We start from the raw sequence: 24,714 nt of genomic DNA, 5'->3' as shown, positions 1-24,714 counted from the left end.
ATTGTAAGGATACAGCAGAGCTTATAAGAAGCCAAGAGCATGAACTGATGGATAGCCAGGCTTCACAGGAACCAGAATTGCAAAGAAGTCAGGACTGGAGGTTGATCTCACTCCTTTTTCTTCCTTCTCCCCTCTTCCATGGCATCTCTGCTTTCTTTGCAGACAGGTGTCCTCTGTTTTCATTGTATTTGCATATGGCTCATCACCGCCATGCTTTCTCAGGTTTACCACCCACAACTAACTCAAGATTTTCCTTTATTTCTCAGGTCATATTCCAGGGAAGGAAAGTTCGTGGGCTTAGCTTGATTTTTAAGTTGAGCCATGTAAGGCATAGGTTACTGGTTAGCCTTATATACATCATCTGTTCTGGTTATCAGGCTCTGTGGCTGGTGTGGCAGATCTCCCAGAACATGGGTTGGGTGATTACCCCCAAACCTGCCTGTATATATAGGCAGTTTTAGTGTGGATCCTATTCCATGCATATTTTCTGTACTTTTATCTAGCTATGTGATCTTGAGTAAACAAACCTTGCTTTTCTTTTTTTTTTTTTTTAAGATTTTTTTTATTTTTATTTATTTGTCAGAGAGAGAGTGAGCACAGGCAGACAGAATGGCAGAGGGAGAAGCAGGCTCCCTGCGGAGCAAGGAGCCGGATGTGGGACTCGATCCCAGGACGCTGGGATCATGACCTGAGCCGAAGGCAGCCGCCTAACCAACTGAGCCACCCAGGCGTCCCAAACCTTGCTTTTCTAAGCCTCTTTTTTTCATCTCTAAAAGGAAGATATTTGATCAGTGGTTATTAATCACGGGCAAACATGAGATTGAGTTACAGAACTTTTAAAAATAACCCCTGACTGGGGCACATGGCTCCGTCGGTTAAGCCTCCATCTCTTGGTTTTGGCTCGGGTCATGATCTGAGGGTCATGGGATTGAGCCCCGAGTTGGGCTCCACACTCAGTGGGGAGTCTGCTTCCCCTCCCTCTGCCCCAACCCCCTGCTCACACTTTCCCTCTTTTGTTAAAATAAATAAATAAATCTTAAAACAAAAACAAAAACCATGACTAAGATCATTTTCCAGAGATTTGATCAGTAGGTCTGAGATAGAACCCAGGATTTTTTCAAAAATTATATCTAGTAGTTTTTTTAAAATTATTTCAAAGAAGTACATTGAAAAAAACCAAAATGATGAATTATCTTACTATGTAGATAGCTACTGCATACTTTTTTTTTTTTTAAAGATCATCATGTTTTCTTTTAGAAAATCCATTTGTTGTCTTATCTTCCATTTCTCTCATCAGTGTTTTATAATTTTCAGAGTACAGGTCTTTACCTCCTTGGTTAAATTTATTCCTAGGTACATTATTCTTCCTAGTACAATGGGAATGTACCGGTTTTCTTAATTTCTCATTTTGCTGTTTTATTATTAGCATATAGAAATATAACCAATGTCTGTGTTTTAATTTTATATCCTGCTACTTTACTGAATTAATTTATTCTAATAGTTTTTTTGGTGGAATCTTCAGCGTTTTCTATATATAGTATCATGTCATCTGCAAGTAGTAACAGTTTAACTTCTTTCTTCCTAATATAGATGCCTTTTATTTCTTTGCTTGTCTGACTGCTGTGGCTGGACCACTTTCTTATACCATATACAAAAATAAACTCAAAATGGATTAAAGACCTAAATGTGAGGGGCGCCTGGGTGGCTCAGTGGGTTAAGCCTCTGCCTTTGGCTCAGGTCATGATCTCAGGGTGCTGGGATCAAGCCCTGCATCAGGCTCTCTGCTCAGCAGGGAGCCTGCTTCCCTCTCTGTCTCTGCCTCTGCGCCCGCCTCTCTGCCTACTTGTGATCTCTTTCTCTCTCTCTGTCAAATAAATAAATAAAATCTTAAAAAAAAAAAAAAAGACCTAAATGTGAGACCTGAAACCATAAAACTCTTAAAGAGCAAAGGCAGTAATTTCTCTTGACATTGGCTATGGCAACATTTTTTGTAGCCAGATCTCCTAAGGCAAGGGAAACAAAAGCAAAAATTAACTATTGGGACTATGTTAATATAAAAAGCTTTTGCACAGTAAAGGAAACCATCAATAAAACAAAACAGCCTACTGAATGGGAGAAGATATTTGGAAATGATATATTCAATAAGGGGTTAATATCCAAGTTATATATTTAAAAAAACTTAAACAATTCAACACCAAAAAAAACAAATAATTGGATTAAAATGGGCAGAGGACCTGAAAATACTAATTCGAAAAGATAATGTGCACTCCTATCTTTATTACAGTGTTACATACAATAGTGAAGATATGGAAGCAGCCCAAGTGTCCATTGACTGATGAATAGATAAAGAAATTATAGCATATATAAAATGGAATATTTTGCAGCATAAAATGAAAAAAATGAGATCTTGCATTGGTGACAACTTGGCTGGACCTAGAGGGTATGCCAAATGAAATAAGTAGGAGAAAGACAAATACCATATGGTTCCATTTATGTGTGGAATCTAAAAAACAAGACTAGTAAATTAACAAAAAAACAGAATCAGACCTCTAAATGCAGAGAACAAAACTATAGCTCCCAGAAGAGAAGGGGTGTGGGGGGGATGGGCAAAATGGGTGAAGGGGAGAGGGAGATACAGGCTTCCAATTATGGAATGAGTACACTGAGGGAATAAAAAGCGCAGCACAGGGAATCTAGTCAGTGTTGCATGATGACGGGCAGTAGCTACACTGTTGAAAGGGTGGCATGTCACATAGAGACACTGAACCACTATGCTCTATACCCATAGCTAATACAACGTTGTGTGTCAACTATACTCAAGTAAAAAAAATTAGATTAAAAAAACCTTATCTCATTGTACCCTTAAAAAAATCCAAATGGGGAGTGCCTGGGTGCTTGGTCAGTTGGGTGTCTGTCTTCAGCTCAGGTCATGATCCCAAGGTCCAGGGATCGAGCCCGCCGTCAGGCTCCCTGCTTGGTGGGGAGCCTGCTTCTCCCTCTCCCACTTCCCCTGCTTGTGTTCCCTCTCTCACTGTATCTCTCTAAGTAAAAAAAAAAAAAAAAAATCCAAGTGGTACATAGAGATAAAAATTAAAAGTGAAGGACCGCTACCCAATTATAACCATGGTTAGAATGGCTGTGGAGAATTTTTGTTTGTTTAAGTAGGCTCTATATCCAGTGTGGGACTCAAACTCATGACCCTGAGATCAAGAGTCACATGCTCTACCGACTGAGTCAGCCAGGCACCACTTTGTTTTTTTAAATCTTCCTGGCAATTCTTTTTTTTTTTTTTTAAATATTTTATTTATTTATTTGACACAGAGAGATCACGGGTAGGCAGAGCAGCACACAGAGAGAGAGCGAGGGGGAAGCAGACTCCCCTCTGAGCAGGGAGCCTGATGCGGGGCTCCATCCCAGGACCCTGGGATCATGACCTGAGCTGAAGGCAGAGGCTTAACCCACTGAGCCACCCATGTGCCCTCTTCCTGGCAATTCTGATGTGTCCCATGTTCCCTAAAGGTCCCTCTGTCGCCACACTTCTTTGATTAATACCTCTCTTGAAAGAGAGCATACTTTTGAAAATTCTTCAGGTTGCTTGAATTTTATCCTTTCCCAAGCATATAAATTACTGACATCCTAACATATACAGGTTTACATACGTCAGATAACAAAAGTCCTATCTTCCAGGTGTATCAGACCTTTACAGTAAACGGAATTTCAAGTACTGAGCTAGGCAGTAAAAGCTCCAGTTTTCCACAGTCCTGTCAGCTCAGTCACTGCAGCCACAGAAGCTCTGCCCTTCAGTTACTGCTGAGCTGCCGCAGCCTGATGCCCGGTGGCTGACTAGCATGAACTCTGGAGCTCATTTGCTTCAAGTCCTACTTCCCAGCCTTTGACCTTGGGCAAGTGACATTACTTAACTACCCTGAGCCTCATTTTTCTTATTTGTAAATCATAGGAAATAGTTAATTCATTGGATAGTCATGGAGGACCAGCAGGGCAGCACACAGGCAAAGCACCCCCCACCACGCAGCACATAAGTGCACCCCCTCAGGGAAGGGCAGTGAACCTCTTTAGTATTGAAGTCACTTTGGAATTCAGTCTTAGGCTCCACCCTTTATTTACCAGTGGGATTTGCACCTCCTCAGAACCCTGGAATGTTAAAACTAGAAAGGAATTATCATTGTCTTCTCCTACTTATGGTGGTTTTCAAACTCTGTTTTTTCGGTGGGGGCTGGTCCTAGGGTTTCTTTGCCGTCCCTCCAGGACTAGCAGAGCTTTGAGCCACCCATACCTGCCTGGGCCAGCAGAGGCAGGAATGCTTTCATCTGTTTTGCACAGTAGAATGCTGTGTAAGATCTCATCTAGCAAAGGAATTTAACTCCTTAGAAAAAAGTTTTAAAAAGAAAAAAAATCACTGATTTAGGACAATGTGTTCTTTATACAGACAAGCAAGCCCTACTGACTTGCAGAAGGTTACACAGTGAATTTATGGCAGAGCTGAGGTTCTCTCTTAATTCCCAGAACATACATTAAGCAAGATAATAATGAAGTCATTTTCTGTAGATGGTTTTAGAAGCTGATTAGCATTTCACTGGTATTAGCTTCTCTATTGCCCTTGAGACATTTCCCTTACGATCATACATCAGGTTTTTCTTTCGACAAAGACTATGTCTGCCCTATACTGAAATAACCAATACAGCCCTGCCTATTCATTTAGCTTTTGAAATTTGGACTCTGTCCACCTTCATCCTTAAAATATCTGCAGAATCATCTATTGCTTTCTATTCCGTGGTCATTGTCCTGGGCTGGTTTTCACCACTTCTTCCCTGCATATTCATGATGACACAGACTTTAGTTTCCTTGCCTCTTTTGTCTTTCACTGTTGCACGCCATTACCAGAGTTCTCTTTATAAAACACAGAACTGATCTTGGTCAGTCCCTTACTTTAAAAATATTTGGGCCCCCAGAAGAGCATGCGACTCTTGATCTCGGAGTTGTGAGTTCAGGCCCCACATTGGGTGTAGGGCTTGGTTAAATAAATAAATAAACTTAAAAAAATGTTAATACCTGCCTTTGCATTCATTATCTAGGTTTACTCTTCAGAATGGCTTCTAGGGACACCTGGGTGGCTCATTCTGTTGGGTGTCTGCCTTTGGCTCAAGTCATGATCCCACAGTCCTGTCATCGAGTCCCACATCGGGCTTCTTGATCAGCGGGGAGCCTGCTTCTCCCTCTGCCTGCCACTCTCCCTGCTTGTGCTCTCCCTCTCTGACCGAATGAATAAATAAAATCTTAAAAAAAAAAAAAGGAAAGAAAGAAGAATGGCTTCTAAAGCTCTTCCCAAATGTGATCTTCAGCTTCCCTTTCTTTTTCATGTTACTCACTGCCATAAAGACGTAATCCTCTCATACTAAGTTTCCAGCTCTTCCAGGCACACTTCCATATTTTTGGTCATACTCTCCTTCTGTCTGGACTGCTCGCCTCAATCCTCATTTTCAGCCTTTAAATTTCACTGTGAAACAAGGTGCCCTAACCTACAGCTCTGTCACCGCAGGGCCCACAGAGTAGAAAGTTGTTCTTCCATTTTTATGGTATCTTAATTTCTAAAATAGGTGGTCATCTTTGAAAGCTTCTAAAATCAGGACAATTGTTTGAAGTCTTGTGATGTTGAGTCCCAGAAAAATGATCTCCTGAATATAAGTACAGACTAGGATCAGATGCACTGTACTGTCTCCTGCAGGTGACGGTAACAGCGACATAAACCCCTCTTTTTTCAGTGCTTTGAAAGGCTTTTGAAGTTGAAAATGCTCTTTACATTGTTTTTAGAACAGATGTCCTATATGTATATATCCCTTGAGCCTGTCATGGAATACCTGCATACAATGGTGATGCTTCCTGGGTAGAATTCTCTAGAATGGGAATAGATCTGTGAGCTCTAGTTCTGCCCCCTCGTGGAGCTCATCTTTTGACTTCTTCCCCAGCTGCTGACTTCAGCTCTGGAACAGAAATAAGCTAACTGGTTCAACATGACAGAATCCTTGTAAAATGATAATCTGAATCTGGAAACCCACATTACAGTTTTTTATCTTTTTTATTCTGCAAACAGTGATTTCATCTACCTTATTTCTGTATGAATAAACCGTACTTTTTGGTTTCATCTAGATTGTCTTACAAGGACATGCGACAAGAGTAACTGCTAAATCCCAGCAGAGTGGAGAGAAGGCATTTCGCTGTGAATATGATGGATGTGGGAAATTATATACAACAGCTCATCACCTTAAGGTATGTTTAAAGGAAATGCTCTATCTAGGTATGACAATACTTAGGACATTAAATGCCAACACGATGTATTGATAGCATTCAAAAGCCATTATTTTCCCTCACTTACTGGGTTAAAGACACACGCTCACACTTGAACAGGCCATGCAAAACCATATGCAGATTTTAGAAACTCAACTCTCTGAGAGCTTGAGCTGTTCCTTTCTGTCTCCCTAATGTCTGGCGTTCTACCTGGCACATGGTAGATACTCTGTGTATTTGAATATTTTTTTTTTAAAGATTCCATTTATATATCTGACAGAGAGAGATCCCAATAGTAGGCAGTGAGGCAGGCAGAGAGAGAGGGGAAAGCAGGCCCCCTGCCGAGCAGAGCGCCCGATGTGGGGCTCGATCCCAGGACCCTGGGATCTTGACCTGAGCCGAAGGCAGAGGCTTTAACCCACTGAGCAACGCACGCACCCTATTTGAATATATTTTTGTCAGATGTGAAATTTATGTAAGTTTAGAAGAGCTGGTTGTATAATTCTGTTAACAGTGATTTGCTGAAATCTAGCAGAAGTTGCTGTTAACGTGCCCTGTTTTTCAAATATATGGGCCACATGTTTTGATGGCAGCTACACACAACATACCACGACTCAGTAGCTAACACTCACTGAATAACTTACAGTGTGTCAGGAGGCAGACACTTAGCCTGTTTAGAATAGCAGTCCCCCCTTTTTGTCCTTTTCCGGCGTTCAAGATGTCGAAGCGAGGACGTGGTGGGTCCTCCGGTGCAAAATTCCGGATTTCCCTGGGTCTTCCGGTGGGCGCCGTGATCAACTGTGCTGACAACACAGGAGCCAAAAATCTGTATATCATCTCTGTGAAGGGGATCAAGGGACGATTAAACAGACTTCCTGCTGCGGGTGTGGGTGACATGGTGATGGCCACAGTGAAGAAAGGCAAACCAGAGCTCAGAAAGAAAGTACATCCAGCAGTGGTAATTCGACAACGAAAGTCATACCGGAGCAAAGATGGTGTGTTTCTCTATTTTGAAGATAATGCGGGGGTCATAGTAAACAATAAAGGTGAAATGAAAGGGTCTGCTATCACAGGACCAGTCTGCAGACTTGTGGCCCAGGATTGCATCCAATGCTGGCAGCATTGCATGATTCTTTGGTGTAATTGTTTAAAAAAAAAAATTAAAAATTATTTGCTCCCCCCCCCCCAAAAAAAAAGAATAGCAGTCCCCATTACTCATTGGTGTGTAACCTTGACATGTTACTTGGTGTCTTAGGGCCTCATTTTCCTTATGGTAAAAGCACCTCCCTCACAGAGCGGTTATGAGAAATACATAAGTAGATTTTATATACATAAAATTGCGAAAAGAACGGCGTGGTAGAGATTCAGTAAATGTTGGCCACTGTCGTGATTCTTCATTTGCCACAGCAGCCCTTTACAGTAGATACGGTTATGTCTTAGCTTTACAGAGAGGAGTTGAGGCTAAGAGAAGGCACCTGCCATGGCCATCCCACTAGTCCACGGTGAAGCCTTGCCTCGGGGCAGCAGCCTCTTAACCTTATGTTGTGTAGCCTTTCCCTACGCTCTGCTCCTAGCTCTCACCATGTCTGTGTTCCGAACGGACACCTCTGACCACCTCCAGTACTCCTGTTCTCTAATTAAAATGAGTACTTCTTAACATACAGCATTTAGGTCTGTATTGAGAATTGGTGGGCCATAGTTTTTGAGAAAAGCTGTCTTTTGTTTTTTACAAAAAAACACATACAAACAACAAACTCCAGTTCAGCCTCGAACAACACAGGTTTGAACTGCATGGTCCTCTTACATGTGAATTTTTTCAAATACGGTATAGTACTGTAAATGTATTTTAATAACATTTTCTTTTCTGTGGCTTCCTGTATTGGAAGAATATAGTATGAGAAATAATGTGATAATGAGATAAACTTTCATTATGCTTTATGCTCTTGGTAAGGGTTCTGTTCATCAGTAGGCTATTAGTAGTTTACATTTTTGGGGAGTCAGGAAGTTATACACAGGTTTTCGACTGCATAGAGGTGGGGGTCAGCACCCCTAACCCTATGTGGTTCAGAGGTCAACTGTAATGCATCGGGGGGGAAAAATAAATAGATCTCTCTTGAGACGTCTACCTGAGGGATGCTTGAAGAAAATAGACTCATGCCTGCATTTTAATGACAGGTCCATGAGCGATCACACACGGGAGACCGGCCTTATCAGTGTGAGCATCTAGGCTGTGGGAAGGCATTTGCAACAGGTAAAAATATTAATTTTCTTCATTTCATACTTCCACTTAGGGGGCAAGCAGGGACTGGCCAGGGGCAGGGACTGGCCAGGAGCAGGAATTGACTGCTTGCCTTTGTCTGAATTAGTAGATGCACAATAACCAGGGTTTCGGTCTCCCCTTAACTTTCTCTTGTCCTGCTTGCTCTATTCTCTCTCTTTCTCTTTCGCTTCCATTTTTCTCCTCAGGCCTACCTCTGCCTACTGCAGTGTTTCACTCCACACTCTGCTTTCTTTTAGCAGAAAAATAAGGGCCAAGCATTAGAAGCAGACACAGAATTTAACGTTAGGACAGACCTGAGGGAACCATGGGCAACTGGGACTTAGCAGGGGTTGGGGCCTGCCTGGGGAGACATCCAGCAGGGCCAGCACTGGGACCAGGCCTCCTGACTTCCACCCTGTTCCTCATTTAATGTCTCAGTTCCACCTCAAGTTTTTGGGGTAGGAGTTGTGAACATCTAATAAGATTGGGGCACTTTAAAAAAAGAAACACATACAATCTCTTCTAGACAGAGTTGAAACTATGGAATTTCCAGCATAATGACCCTTAGCTGTCATATTCTTGTCCATTGTTGATAGCTTCTCTGTTGTGTTTGCCAGTATTATATCATATTTTTCAATTGTTTAATCTCAGTTGGCGTGCTTAGAGGGATCTCAAATAATGAAATTTCTTTTATATTTTTCTTAAAGGTTATGGATTAAAAAGTCATGTCAGAACTCATACAGGAGAAAAGCCATATCGGTGTTCAGAAGATAATTGTACTAAGTCTTTCAAAACTTCAGGAGATCTACAGAAACATATCAGAACTCATACAGGTACTGGTATGAACAAATACCATATGTAGGCCAGCATTTGACTGATTGATTTAAGGCCAGGAATTTTTTTTTTTTTTTTTTTTTTTAATTCGTGTATTTGAGAGAGAGAGAACATGTGTGCCCATGAGGTGCGGGGAGGGGCAGAGGGAGAGAGTGAGGGACAAGCAGACTAAGCAGACTCCTCTATGAATGTAGAGCCCGATGTGGGGCTTAATCCCAGGACCCCAAGATCAGGACCCAAACTGAAGTCAGAAACTTACCTGACTGAGCCACCCAGGCACCCTGAGGCCAGGAATTCTTAAAAAAAAATTTTTTTTAAAGATACTATTTGTTTATTTGACAAAGAGACAGTGAGAGAGGGAACACAAGCAGGGGGAGTGGGAGAGGGAGAAGCAGACCCCCTGCGGAGCAGGGAGCTGGATTGGGGGGGGGCATCCCAGGACTCCGGGATCATGACCCCAGCCAAAGGCAGGCGCTTACCCGACTGAGCCACTGAGGCGCCCTGAGGCCAGGAATTCTTAATCTGCAGGGAGGGGACTTGGGGAAGGAGTCTCTGGAAATTTCAGAGTTAGCTTCAAGGGTTTCTCTTAAACTCCTTGCCGATTACATCTTACCAGGATGAAGGCCCGTAATTTTGTTAGATTCTCAAAGGGGTCCATGTCCCAAAAAGGATGAACAATAGTCATAGATACAGTTTGTAGGTATTATAGTCGTAGTCAATAGACTATAGTTATAGATACAATTTGTAGGTATTATCTGAGCAATAGGCTTATTTACCGAGGATCGCACATCTACTTAGTAGCCCAGCTCAGCCTAGAACCTAAGGCACCCAGTTCCTTCTCAATTCAGCATTGCTTCTCCTGTGTTAAGTTGCTGCTAAAGAAAATGAACTCCTAACAGCCCTACAGAAAGAAAGGCTTATTACTTCCTTGTGATCATCTCTCACCCCCTTTAATTTCCTCCTCTCCTTTTCCTAAAGGGTACTTTGTTTTTATCTCCCCTCCCCTCTCTTTCTTGTACTTAATTATTTGTAGAATTGGAATACCAATTATAAAGGTAATTATTTGTTTTGGATGAGAGCTGGAGGAATCTCAGAAACTGTTGATAAGAGGTGCTGTTACAAACTATTGACTAAGCTTATTTATAGCTTAATAATTTAGTTTAAAATTTTACCACAGATTTTTTTTTAACTTTTTTTTTTTAAGATTTTATTTATTTATTTGACAGAGATCACAAGTAGGCAGAGAGACAGGCAGAGAGAGAGGAAGGGAAGCAGGCTCCCCGCTGAGCAGAGAGCCCGATACAGGGCTCAGTCCCAGGCCCCTGGGATCATGATCCGAGCTGAAGGCAGAGGCTTTAACCCACTGAGCCACCCAGGCGCCCCTACCACAGATGTTTTAAACATAGTCTGATAACTTTGTCCCCGGATACTTCTAGGTATTCTAAAATAGTTCAGCAAATTTTCATCGAGGACTTGCTAGTCATTTAAATTTAGCTTATAATTCATACATGATCCCAGGTAAGCTTTGCTTTACAGTGTTCAGGAACAAAGCTACAGATCTCTGCTTCTATTTTATTCATGTACTTATTTTTATTCATTGTTATCAGATGCAAGTGTTTCCAAATTCCTGCAAATTCTATTTGGATTTGCTGTATAATGCCAACCTGTTATATAAAAGTTACATAAAAACATAATCTAGGGGGCGCCTGGGTGGCTCAGTGGGTTAAAGCCTCTGCCTTCGGCTGGGGTCATGGTCTCAGGGTCCTGGGATCGAGCTCCGTGTTGGGCTTTCTGCTCAGCAGGGAGCCTGCTTCCCTTCCTCTCTCTCTGCCTGCTTGTGATCTCTGTCTGTCAGATAAATAAATAAAAATATTAAAAAAAAAAAAACAACGTAATCTAGTTCCATTAGTATTTGGTCAAAACATTGGAATTGTGATTCCTTTGATAGTACTCACTTAGCAAACCATATAGTCATGCATCAGTTTTTAAATTGTGAGTTATTTTCATTGGTAAGATGCTGGATTGAGTAAGGGGGCTTCAGGGATGTCTATTATAAACACAAATGATTTCAGCAAAAACAAAGCAAGGTGCTACAGGGTCAGAGGAATAGTGTGTATAACACCATGGGAATTGCTGGAATGCTAGATTCCTTATCACAGCATGTCAGAACTGGGAGAATGTTAAGGTCATCTAGAGCCAGAGAGAAGGGACTTACCCAAGACAGACTATTTTCCTTAGGTTAACATATTGGGGAAAAAAAACAAAAACAAAAAACAAAACTTTCTCTAAAGAAAGGATCAGAGGTTCCTGCTCCTTTTTAAATGATTTCATACTTGAGGTAGAAATATTTTGGAATGATTTTTACCAGCAGGTAAATCATAATTTCACTTGACCAAAAGAAAAATAACCAACTTTTATATATAGGTAAATATCTATTTATCTACACACACGGAGATTATTTTTTTTAACCACAAAAGTTGTTTGCTTAATTTGAGCTTATTCTAAATAGGGCACATGGGAATCAAAACCATTGACTACTTCCTGCCTAACAGTTTAAAGGCCCTTTAAGTTCTGAGGTTGTATAAAGCAAGTATGAAGAAAAGGAGTGTAATTGGCAGAATAGACTTTTTCATAAGCTTAGATTATGAGCATAATAATATATTCAGCAAATATATTGGTATGTATTATGTGCTAGACATTAGATTTTTAGAAAAACAAAAATTTTTTCAAGATATTATAAATTGAGTTACGATATAAGCTTTTGGGGGATTCTAGGGTTCGGATTTTTTTTCTAGTTTATTGATTTTTAAATTTATTTATTTTTTTTAAATTTAAATTTTTATTTTTTATTCAAATATTGTTCTTACTCTTTTTAAAAAAATTTTTAAATGATTTTATTTATTTATTTGTCAGAGAAAGAGCAAGAGCGCTTATGCAAGGAGGGAGAGCAGCAAGCAGAGGGAGAGGGAGAAGCAGGATCCCCGCTGAGCAAGGAGCCCGATGTGGGGCCCGATGTGGGGCCTGATCCCAGGATCATGACCTGAGCCAAAGGCAGACGCTTAACCAACTGAGCCCCCCAGCTTTCCCTATAATTCTTATTCTTGACTCTATTTTTCTTTTGTATTTCTTTATGATATTTTTTTCTCTACTTTTCTTAGCTCATTTTTTTAATATGCCCATCTGGATGACTCCATCTTGGAAGGTCATGCAATCATTGACAAGTTTTGAACAATATTCAGATTTCCTATAGAAATTTAAATTTGGAGGCACCTGGGCGACTCAGTGGGTTAAGCCTCTGCCTTCAGCTCAGGACCTAGCTCAGGGTCCTGGGATCGAGCCCCACGTCGGGCTCTCTGCTCAGCAGGGAGCCTGCTTCCTCCTCTCTCTCTGCCTGCCTCTCTGCCTACTTGTGATCTTTCTCTCTGTCAAATAAATAAATAAAATCTTAAAAAAAAAAATTTAAATTTGGAGTTGAAGATACTATTTACGGGGAAAAAAAGAAAAAAACCCTGAAAGGGAAGCCCCGTACCGGAAGGCTAGAGTCTTGAGTATAATCCTAGGCAGAATTGAAGGATAAGACATTTCAATTTTTGGAGTGCCTGGGTGGCTCAGTTGGTTAAGCGTCTGCCTTCAGCTCAGGTCGTGATTGCAGAGTCCTGGGATCAAGACCCACATCAAGCTCTCTGCTCAGTGGGGAGTCTGTTTCTCCCTCTCCCTCTACCCCTACCCCTGCTTACGCTCTCTCTCTCATTGTCTCTCTTAAATAAATAAGAGCTTAAAAAAAAAAAAGACATTTCAATTTTCTATGTATTTTTGCACCATGTAATTTATTCTTTTTTGTGTTTTCAGGTGAAAGGCCTTTTAAATGTCCCTTTGAAGGCTGTGGTCGGTCTTTTACAACATCAAATATCAGAAAAGTGCACATTAGGACACATACGGGAGAAAGACCATATTATTGCACAGAACCAGGATGTGGGAGGGCATTTGCCAGTGCAACCAATTATAAAAATCACGTGAGAATACACACAGGTAACTGTCTACGATTTTTTTGTCTCTGTCTTTCTTCCATAAACCATTTTCCAGTCATTCCTTCCCTCCTCCTAACACTTGGCATGGTAGAGGAGGATTAAGCAATTTCAAAAAAAACCTTCACATTAGCTTTTATACATTGATTTATTCAACAGACACTGAACATCTGTTGTGTGTTCCCCTGCCAAGCATCAGAGATACAGAGACAGATACGACATGGTTAAGGACAATTGAACTGGGGAGAGATGATAGACCTCTAATTGCTGCGGAGTGCAGAGTGTCTCCCATTTCTTGAACAAGATGTTTTGGGAGTAGAGAGGGGAGCAGCTGTCTCTGTGGGAAGGGAGAAGCATTCAGGGAAGGCTTTCCAGGGAAAATTGACTTTTAGACTGAGTCCTAAAATTTGCTAGGTAGAAGGCAGGGGGACCGTGATTCCTGACAGGGGAAATGTCACAGTTAAAGGCACAAAGGTACAAAAAGCATGATTTATTTGGAGAATATGGCAGGCCTAGGGCACACATAGAAGACTAGTGTGAAGGGAGGTTGGAGGGGCAGGCAGGAGCCTTGTGTATGTGCTATTATGATGAGAGTGTTTCTTAAACTGACCTTTGTGGTGTTTATGGGGCAGAGGGGGAGGGGCAGTCTGTGGCTATATTCTTCTTTAAAAAACAGCTTTATTGAGATATAATTCACATAATGTATAATCACTTAAAAATATGATTCATTGTGTGCCAACTCTACTTCAGTAAAAATGAATAAATTCATTAACTAAAGTATATAATTCACTGTTATTTAGCATAGTCACAGGGTTGTACCATCAGCACGATCCAATTTTAGAGCATTTTCATTCCACCTAAAAGAAACTCCATACTTAGCAGTCTCCTCCCACTGCCACCCGCTAGCTGTAAGCAGTCTTCGTTCTGTCCTTATGGATTTACCCATTCTGGACATTTTAGCCACATGGAATCCTATAACCTAGGGGTTTTCCATCTGGCTTCTTTCACTTAGCATGGTGTTTTGAGGCCCAGCCACGTCACAGCATGTATCTGTAGTTCTTTCCTGTTAATTACTGAATAGTATTCCATTATATGAATGTGTCACATTTAATTTCTCCATTGATCAGTGGCTTTCACTTTGGCTGTTATGAATAATGCTGCTCTGGGCATTCATGTACAAGTTTTTGCGTGGAATTCTATTTTCATTTCTCTTGGATGTATACTTAGGACTGGAATTGCTGGTTCACATGGCAACTCTGTGTTTAACATTTTAAGGAACTTCCAAACTGCTTTTTTTTTTTAATATATGGTGTTTTTAAAAAATATTATTTATTTATTTATTTGACAGACAGAGATCACAAGTAGGCAGAGAGGCAGGCAGAGAGAGAGGGAGAAGCAGGCTCCCTGCTGAGCAGAGAGCCTGATGCGGGGCTCGATTCCAGGACCCTGGGATCATGACCTGAGCCGAAGGCAGAGGCTTTAACCCACTGAGCCACCCAGGCGCCCCCAAACTGCTTTTTCACAGTCTGTCTAGTGACGTGTGAGGGTTCCAGTGCTCCACCATGCAGCTAACAATTATTATCTTTTTGCTTATAGCCATCCTAGCAGGTGTGAAATGGTATCTATCTCGTTGTGCTTTTGATTTGCATTTTCCTGTATCCGAGAGATGTTGAGCATCTTTTCCTGTGCTTATTAACCGTATGCAGGTCTTTGGGGAACTGTCTACTCATATCCTTTGCCCATTTTTCAAATTTGGTTCTTTTAATTGTTGAGTTGTAAAAATACTTTATTATATTCTGGATACAAGTCCCTTATCAGATACATGATTTACAGCTATTTTCTCCCATTTTGTGGGTTTTCTTTTCACTTTCTTGATGGTGCCATTTGCAGTACAAAGGTTTTTAATTTTGATGCCGCACTTTGCAAATGTATTTTTAGTGGTTGGGAAGGAAAAGGCAAAAGGGAGGCTAAGGCAGAATGTACATTAGTTTTTTAAGAAGTTGTTTAATACATTGTCTTGATTACTGGTATTAAGAGTAACTTTGCATTAATTTAAAATTAAAAGACATTTTAACAGAAGTTGCAGTGTTTCTCTGGCTGCATTCCCCGGATCCCTGAGTATCTCTGGAAATCTTTTCAGGGATCCACAACAATCCCTTCCCTTTGAAGAGAGTACATTAACAAATTTGAATATCACCATGGGCAGAGAGGAAACCTTAAGAGGATTTTAAAAAGGTTTGCCTTTTTTTTTTTTTTTTAAGATTTTATTTATATTTGAGAGAGAGAGCACACAGGGAGGAGAAGGAGAAGCAGGCTCCCTCCTGAGCAGGAAGCCTGATGCAGGACTCAATCCCAGGACCATGGGATCATGACCTGAGCTGAAGGCAGACCCTTAACAGATTGAGCCACCAGACACCCAAACATTTGCTTTTTCTTAGAAAAAAAAAATCACTCAGTCCATATTATTGAGAGATTTTTTTTTTAAGATTTTATTTATTTATTTGACAAAGATCACAAGTAGGCAGAGAGGCAGAGAGAGGGGGGAGCAGGCTCCCCGCTGAGCAGAGAGCCTGATGTGGGGCTCTATCCCAGGACCCCAGGATCATGACCTGAGCCAAAGGCAGAGACTTAACCTGAGCCACCCAGATACCCCTATAGAGAGATGTTAAAGGGAAATGAGACCAATGGCAAGTAAACTGAGGGCTGTTAGAATATTCAAAGTGAGTATGAGATGGGGAAGGATACAGATGAAAGACATTGAAGAGGTATCGGCACAGGACTTGGTTAGTCACGAGGTGTAAAGAAGAACTTATCAATCTGGGTTGTGTGAATCATAAAATGGGGGAGAGCAGGTTAGAAAGGAAAGATAACACTGTCAGTTTGGAATCTATAGTCTCCGGGTCTCCCTCCCCACTTGAACTCTTAACCATCTGTATGTTTGCTGTAAGGATTTTCAAAATTTTTACCCAAAATTTATGATCCAAACTGAAAGCCCACTATAATGAATCTACTTGTGATGTATTTTTCTGTGGAAGAAAAAAATTTTAAGTGAGTCTAATGAGAAAACATAGGACAGGGGCGCCTGGGTGGCTCAGTGGGTTAAAGCCTCTGCCTTCGGCTCGGGTCATGATCCCAGGGTCCTGGGATCGAGCCCTGCATCGGGCTCTCTGCTCAGCAGGGAGCCTGCTTCCTCCTCTCTCTCTGCCTACTTGTGATCTCTGTCAATGTAACATAATTCCCTATTCCATGTTTCCACATGGAAGCATTTAAAAAAAAAAAACATAGGACACACTGAAGTCGTATTTCTGTACAGTCATGTCTTGTGCTTACATTGTGTAGTATGCGTTTTGTGTTGTGGAAGGAAAACAGAATTCCTGTCTGATTCTGTACTGTATCATTGTGTATTACAAATCATCATATACCCACTACTGAGTTCATTGAATGTTAAATAATTAGATAACTGGTGTTCGAATTGCTTCATATTAGGTAGATGTTCTTGGTGGATTATAACACAGGTGCTTAAGAGCCTTTGTGTGATATTTGGGGAAATTGGCTGGGAGTTTTTTTTTTAATTTTTAAAAGATTTTATTTATTTCTCAGAGAGAGAATGCACAAGATGGGGGAGACGGGCCTAGGTAGAAGGAGAAGCAGACTCCCTGATGAGCAGGGACCCTGGGATCATGACCTGAGCCTAAGGCAGATGCTTAACCAGCTGAGCCACCCAAGCGCCCATTGGCTGGAATTTTTAGATGGGCTGGGAAAACATTATTTTTCCCATTTAAAGCAAGTGGAATATAGATGCATTACCTAAAAGTTTACTGTTCCACATGTTTAATGGGCAAATTAGATTCCAGTAAGAGGGATGCCTACATTAAGTTTAGAGCTTTGGAATATTTAAATAAAGCCGTGCTCTTGAATGTGACCATACATTGGATTCACTTTTCTAAAAATAGACTTATTCCCCATATTCTATCTGCACAAATCTGACATAATTTTATGGAATGAAGCCCAGGCATCGGTATATATTTTAGAAAGCTCCAGGTGTGTGTGTGTGTGTGTGTGTGTGTGTGTATAAAAAAATACATAAAGAAATTACCACCCACCTGGTCTTTTATGTGATTGAGAAACAGTGAAATAGAGAGATGCAGTACATAGTTATAATTTTTGGTGTGACCCAGAGGAGGTCTGGAGTGGAAGAAAAGATTAGCTAATGATCATCAGGTAGATAATACAGTAAATGCCCACATTATGCTATAAGTGGAGTGCAAATACTCAGCTATGTAGAATGCAACCCATTCTTTCAGGTTTGGTTAGAGGACCCAGTTGAGGCTGCGCAGATAGCCAGTAGGGAGCGCCAAAGCCCAATTCAAATCCACTTCTGTCTTGACTGTGGTTTGGTGCCACCTAGGGGTGGTTTCTGCTCCAGCCTGAATATCAGTGGAGCAGGTTTTCTGTTTGGAATTGCCTGCCATTTCCCTTCCTGGCCTTGCCCTCACCACGTCTGTCCCACAGACGTTTACCAAGATAAGAACATTAATCTATCCGGCTTTGGGAACATAGACTGGGCAGAGGAAGGAAACAATTTCCAATTACTTTATGCTCAAACTTATGTTACAGATTACATTAGGGTGAGATTTTACTGTTTGTGGGTGGTTCTACTGTGTTTAGAACCATGCAAGAAAATGTGATTACCCAAGGAATGGTACAAATGAGAATGAAATAAGACGTGTGCGTGTATGCACACGTGCATGTGCACATTTTAGAAATTATATAGGTATATCCTTTTAGATTTCTAAGTGTCTAGACCATGTCTAGTAGACTTTTTAGGCAATCATTTTTTATTGTTCTTATAAAACCCTTAGGGAAAGATGTATTTGTTTTAAAAATAACTGGGGCGCCTGGGTGGTTCAGTGGGTTAAAGCCTCTGCCTTCGGCTCAGGTCGTGATCCTAGGGTCCTGGGATCAAGCCCCACATGGGGCTCTCTGCTCGGCGGGGAGCCTGCTTCCTCTCTCTCTGCCTGCCTCTCTGCCTACTTGTGATCTCCGTCTGTCAAATAAATAAATAAAAATCTTAAAAAAAAAACTGCATTTATTATTTTTTTAAGTATAGTATTAATATCTAGCTTATCTAGTTGTAGTTAACAATCAATGAGTTTTATCAAAGCTTAGCATTAAACTTGGCAACGTCTCCGTCCTTTTCTCATCCCTTGAAATTAAGGGAAAAATGGTATTCGTCATGAGATAAGACTCAGAATTCAGACTACCTTTTGAGCCAAGACAAAAACCATAGTTAAGGGAGTCTTTTCTTGTGTTTCGTCTTATGGCGGTATAGAAAGAGATCTGAGAACTGTCTGTTTTTGCTATTAGTTGGCCACCCCCCCACCCCAACCCCACCCCCTCCACCCCAACCCCACCCCCCCACCCCAACCCCACCCCCCCCACCTCCCCCACCCCCCCACCCCCCCACTGTGGGAGGAATGGAATGATTATGCCTTCATATGCAAAGTTGATTTTTTGTGTGTGCGTTCTTTACTTAGGTGAAAAGCCATATGTTTGTACAGTCCCTGGGTGTGACAAAAGGTTTACAGAATATTCCAGTTTATACAAACATCATGTTGTTCACACTCATTCCAAACCATACAACTGTAACCACTGTGGGAAGACCTACAAGCAGATCTCCACGCTGGCCATGCACAAACGGACGGCCCACAATGACACTGAGCCCATCGAGGAGGAGCAGGAAGCCTTCTTTGAGCCTCCCCCAGGTGAGTATACTTTCCGGTAAAGCTCTGTCTGTGTTGGGGAATTAACAGCTATCATAATTTGTGATTCATAGCATTTTCTCAGATCACAGAGTTTTATTCAAATAATCACACAAACATAGAATTTACAACTGTAGTAAGTGCTGTCAAAGAAAGGGACTTGGTGCTCTGGGACATCTAAGGGAAGTTAGCCTAGTCTGGGAGGTGTTTTTGTTTCGTTTTGTTTTTTTCCCTGTTTGGGTCTCCTCTTGTTAAACAGAAGGATCTCAAGAGAGTGGGTTTAGGACACACAGCTTAGCTCAAATGGCAGTTTTTCTTTTGTCAGACCCGGTTCCACTTGCATATACAATGGAGGGTTTTAGCTCTTGACTGTGGCTTCTGTTCAGCAAGGAAAGCTGTAATTGTCACTAAAGAAGTCCTGGAACCTGCCAGCCTGGAGATTAAGCTTATTTCAAGTGACAGTGGCCTGAGTGGTAGGAGCAGAGGGGTCTGCCATGCCAGGAAGCAGAGAAAGGACCCACTGCCTCCCCGATGTCTAGAGCAGTCTCGCCTTGCTTCCAGCTGAGTTTGAGTGACTTCTTTTGCTGCTTAATAAGTGACCGCTAGGTATAATAGAATGTGAAGGCAAAGAGTTGCAGGAAATCACTTGCACAGGCCATGTGAGCTTCCTGGTTTTGTAAAGTTCATTACAGGTTAGCTAGGCACACTTCTTAAATAGGTTAAAGTGACAGCTACTAGGAGAGATGGTAGAGGGTGGATGGAGGTAAATTTGGTGGAAAGGCAGGGATTTGGCAGAAAGGGGAAATAAGGATCAAAGTCAAGAGGACATTCCAGCAGAGGGAAGGGCACACACAGAAAGCCCTCAGGGTGAAGGGAGCAAAGTAAATTGGAGAGACTAAAAGAAGTCTAGCCAGGGGTGCCTGGGTGGCTCAGTCAGTTGGGCAGCTGCCTTCAGGTCAGGTCATGATGGATCGAGCCCCACGTCAGGCTATCTGCTCAGCGGGGAGCCTGCTTCCCTTTCTCTCTCTCTGTCTGCCTCTCTGCCTGCTTGTGATCTCTGTCAAATAAATAAGTAGAATCTTAAAAAAAAAATGAAAATGAAAAGAAATCATATTTTCCTGTTCTTAGAGTGAAGCGTTGAAAAACTTTTAGGTGAAAAAACTTGGTTGGAGAATAAGGGGAAGAGCAGCACATCATTTGCTCCCTGCTGCAGTGGTTTCCTGTAGTTCTAGTTTGTCTTTTCAGACATCTGTCATATGTCGAAGTAACAGCTCCTTCAGTCCTGGGTGCTGTGTTTTTGGCAAAGCGCTGTGAGTGCGCACGGTCTAGTAGCCCCCCAACTGCTGGGTCCTTGCAGTTAGAAAGCAGGCTTTGTTTTTTGTTTTTTTTTTTTTAAACAGGCTTTAATGATGATAAGCTCAGGTTTTAAAATTCTTTTTTTCTTTTTTAAGATTTTATTTGTTTGTCAGAGAGACAGAGAGAGCACAAGTAAGGGTAACGGGCAGAGGGAGAGGGACAAGCAGGCCTCCCACTGGGCAAGGAGCCGGATGCAGGGCTTGATCCCAGGACCCTGAGATCATGACCTGAGCCAAAGGCAGATGCTCAACCCACTGAGCCAGCCAGGTGCCCCCAAAATTCTTTTTTTTTAAGCTTCTTCAGTCTCTTCCTTCGAAGTTGATCTTGTAGATGGTCTGAATTTCTTGTATTCTGGAAATAGTCTGTGAAATACCGGCCCACATTTTGTTAAAAAAATAATCAACGAAGATTGTTTTTCCAAGAATACCGATGGGTTTGCATTCCTTTCCTCTCATATGATTCTTGAGGTTTTGTAGCCCATTCAGATAATAGTATCTGAATGGCTGTGACACAGAACAGACAGGCGTGAAGTAACAACTGCTGTGGAGATTACATGCCCGGGATCAGAGCCATATGCGTGCAAGCGTCAGCCATTACCGTGGAGGAGTACTCTTAAATTAGCATAAGTCCTTCCTTGAAGGAAAAAAAAATGCCATATTTGCCCTTTTTCTGGCTTCATGGGAGGTAGAAAGCCATAGAAGAGAAGGATCAGCAGGCTTCCTGGTTGCCAAGTATAGCAGTAATGGACTGTTGAAATTGCTGTTTACTTGCTGGTTCTTCAGTTCATAAAAAGTGGATGGGGGTTCCTGTTCTGTCCCTCATTAAATGATTAACCTTACCCCAGATAATATGTCATTACGTTGTCTTTACACAATGTGGTCATTGTGTACTGATGACTTGCAGTCAGTCACTTGTGTTAAAGATTAAGTAATTTAGTATTATAGTAGTTTCTGTTGACACCACATTCTGGTTTTGTGGTTAATGTTTATGAAGATTGTCTTATCATTTTTAACAGCTTCTTAAGTGACTGCAAGAACTTCATGCATACTTGCCCTATTGGAAGGGTTGTTTGCCAGGCAGTCTTCCTGTCTCGTACCCCCCATGCCCTGGCATACATGCGTGGTATCACAGAATGACTCCAAGTAAGAATAAAAGGGGCCTCCCAAAATTAGGACTTTTTTTTTTTTTAATGACTATTTATTTATTTGAGAGAGGGAGAAAGAGAGATCCTGAGCAGGGGGAGGGACAAAGGGAGAGGGAGGAGCAGGCTCGCCACTGAGCAGGGAGCCTGATGTGGGGCTCGATCCCAGGACTGATCAGGACTTCAGCGGAAGTCTGACGCTTACCCAACTGAGCCACCCAGACGCCCTCGAAATGAGAACATTTAAATTTGATTTGGAAAGGTTCGGTTTGGTCTGCTTTGATTCGGTTTGGCTCTACAAAAGTGGAGGTGGAAGAATTGGAAAGAGGTGCTGGAAGCCATTTTAATGATTTGAAATATAATACATATACACTTTAATCTATTCAAGTATTTCTGTCATGTTTAAAATATTGTCTGTTTTTGAAATGCAAATCAGAACTACACTGCAACATCACCTCACACCTGTCAGAATGACTAAAATCACACAGGTGTTGGTGAGAAAAGAACCCTTGTACACTGCTGGTGGGAATGCAAACTGGTGCAGACACTGGAAAACAGTATGGAGGTTCGTCAAAAAAGTTAAAAATAGAATTATCCTATGATTCAGTAATCGAATTACTGGGTATTTACCTGAAGAATACAAAAATACAAGGGGCACCTGGGCAGCTCTGTTGGTTGGATATCTGACTTTTGGTTTCAGCTCAGGTCATGATCTCAGGCTTGTGAGATCAAGCTCTGAGTCAGGCTCCAGCTCAGTGTGGAGTCTGCCTGAGATTCTTACCCTCTCTCTCCCTCTGCCCCTCCCACTCGTGCTCTTATTTACCCTGTGTTTATAGCAGCATTATTTACAATAGCCAAGGTATGGAAGCAGCCCACGTGTCCCATCATTTGATGAGTGGATAAAGATGTATACACACACACACACACACACACACAACGAAATGTTATTCACCTATAAAAAGGAATGAAATCTTGCCATTTGCAACGGCATGGATGGAGGCAAAGACTATTATGCTAAGTGGAGTAAGTCAGAAAAAGAAATACCATGTGATTTCACTCATGTGGAATTTAAGAAACAAAACAAATGAGCAAGGGGAAAAAAGGAGAGACAAAACAAGAAATAGACTCTTAACTATGCCAAGCAAACTGATGGTTACCAGATGGAAGGTAGGCAGGGAGGGGGTGGGTGAAATAGGGGATGGGGGTTAAGGAGTATTGTGATGAGCACCAGGTGATGTATGGAAGTGATGAATCACTGTATTGTACGTCTGAAGCCAATATCGCATTGTGCGTTAATGAACAGGAATTAAAACAAAAATTTAGGAAAAGATAAATAAGAAATATTCAAAGTGATTTAAAAAAAAAAAAAAGAAAATATATCCTCTGTTTTCTAAACAGCTTGATTGGTTGGTCAAACAAATGATTCATTTGTTTTAAATAGGTCAAAGTGAAGATGTTCTTAAAGGGTCCCAGATCACGTATGTTACAGGCGTGGAAGGGGATGATGTTGTGTCTACACAAGTAGCCACGGTGACGCAGTCCGGGTTGAGTCAACAAGTTACACTTATATCCCAGGATGGGACTCAGCATGTGAGTATCCGCCAAAAGCCAAACGAGTTAAATAATATTTCTTTGAACATGGACATGTAAGGCAGGTTCAGCCCCAACTGAGGAAAGCCTTGAATATCAGCTCCTAGGCGGTATGAGAGCTAAAGGTGTTCCAGTAGGCCACTGAGAGAGGCTCTATACAGGGGCATTAGGAGAGGAAGGATGCCTGTGACTCCAGCGTTGGTACTATTGGAGTGATATTGGTATAGTTACTGGTATAGTTCAAAGGTAACGTGATAAAGGTCAGAACCACAGTGAAATTGAGGGCTTGAAAAGTAAAGGGTTCATGAGAAATATAAGTCAGAGAAGGGCTAGGATTATTTAGTAGCTGATTAAATCCAGGAGGTAAGATTGAGAAACCAGCAGAGCCTTGACTGAGGAGATGAGGATAGGGAAACAGCATTAAAAGATCCTGGGAGGGAGTGCCTGAATGGTTCAGTCAGTGGGGCAGTCAGTGGGGACTCTTAATCTTGGGGTTGTGAGTTCAAGCCCCACATTCAGTGTAGGAATGACTTAAAAATAAAATCTTAAACAAACAAACAAAAAAACCCTGGGAATTTAACAATGAGCAGAACTGTAAAATTTCCAGCATGTGATTCTCTCCCTACCTGGAGTTAATGGGAGTTCACTTAACTTACCTCCCAGAATTAATGGACCAAGTATCTTGATTTCCCTGGGTAAAGCAATGTTTTGTTACTCTCCAAACAATTGGTTTCTAGATGCCACTAGCCTAAAATAATCCAGACTTGATTTCATTTTTTTTGAAGATTTTATTTATTTATTTCACAGGGAGATCACAAGTAAGCAGAGAGGCAGGCAGAGAAAGAGGGAGAAGCAAGCTCCCCGCTGAGCAGAGAGCCTGAAGCGGGGCTCGATTCCAGGACCCTGAAATCATGACCTGAGCTGAGGGCAGAGGCTTAACCCACTGAGCCACCCAGGCGCCCCATTGATTTCATTTTTAAGCTCCAATTAAGGTTGTCTTAGTACCTGATAGAAATAGGATATGGGGTTCTTTATCCACCTATAACTGTCTTCCATGGAGAACTCTCTCTTCCCCTGTCTTTCTCAGAGCTTACCTCCCTACCCCATGATGAATCTGCCCTCGTGTTGGTAACTGTTACTATGCTGATGTTAATTAGGAGACAGAACATGTTCAGGATTGGCAAGTTCAAGATGTTTTTACCATCCCATTCATTCCCTCCCCCCTCACAGCACTACTTCCTCACCATATTCTTTGTCCACTCATTGCCAGGAAAGATTAAATATATTTACTAATGCAGTTTTAATTTAGCATAAACCCAAGACTTTCTTGAATTAGATCGAACAGACAGAGACCCTCTTGAAGTCGTGCTAGGTAACCTCCCTCCCTCCTGATACAGGAGAATTTCCCGCTACAGCAGCCCCTAAACAGATAGGGCAATTTCT

The 24,714-nt window shown here is 41.6% G+C and overlaps 1 protein-coding gene and 1 pseudogene across 5 annotated transcripts in view; both read left to right on the top strand.

The window, feature by feature from the left end:
* ZNF143 (zinc finger protein 143) overlaps positions 1-24,714 on the top strand; it is a 58,985-nt gene that overhangs the window by 23,141 nt on the left and 11,130 nt on the right. For all 4 annotated transcript variants that reach the window (XM_080816822.1, XM_080816819.1, XM_080816820.1 and 1 more), the window contains exons 8-13: positions 6,166-6,285; positions 8,479-8,554; positions 9,271-9,396; positions 13,247-13,426; positions 18,960-19,187; positions 23,123-23,271. In XM_080816822.1, the coding sequence (XP_080672948.1) occupies positions 6,166-6,285; positions 8,479-8,554; positions 9,271-9,396; positions 13,247-13,426; positions 18,960-19,187; positions 23,123-23,271 (879 nt within the window). The remainder of the gene's footprint in view (positions 1-6,165; positions 6,286-8,478; positions 8,555-9,270; positions 9,397-13,246; positions 13,427-18,959; positions 19,188-23,122; positions 23,272-24,714) is intronic.
* On the top strand, positions 7,013-7,433 carry LOC308351286 (large ribosomal subunit protein uL14-like; annotated as a pseudogene). The gene has a single exon. The product of its transcript is annotated as a large ribosomal subunit protein uL14-like (transcript).

Source organism: Martes martes (genome assembly GCF_963455335.1).
Source record: "Martes martes genome assembly, chromosome: 10".
NCBI classification, from domain to species: domain Eukaryota; kingdom Metazoa; phylum Chordata; class Mammalia; order Carnivora; family Mustelidae; genus Martes; species Martes martes.
Note: the sequence above shows the minus strand (reverse complement) of the source record. Positions and strands in the feature narration are given on the sequence as shown.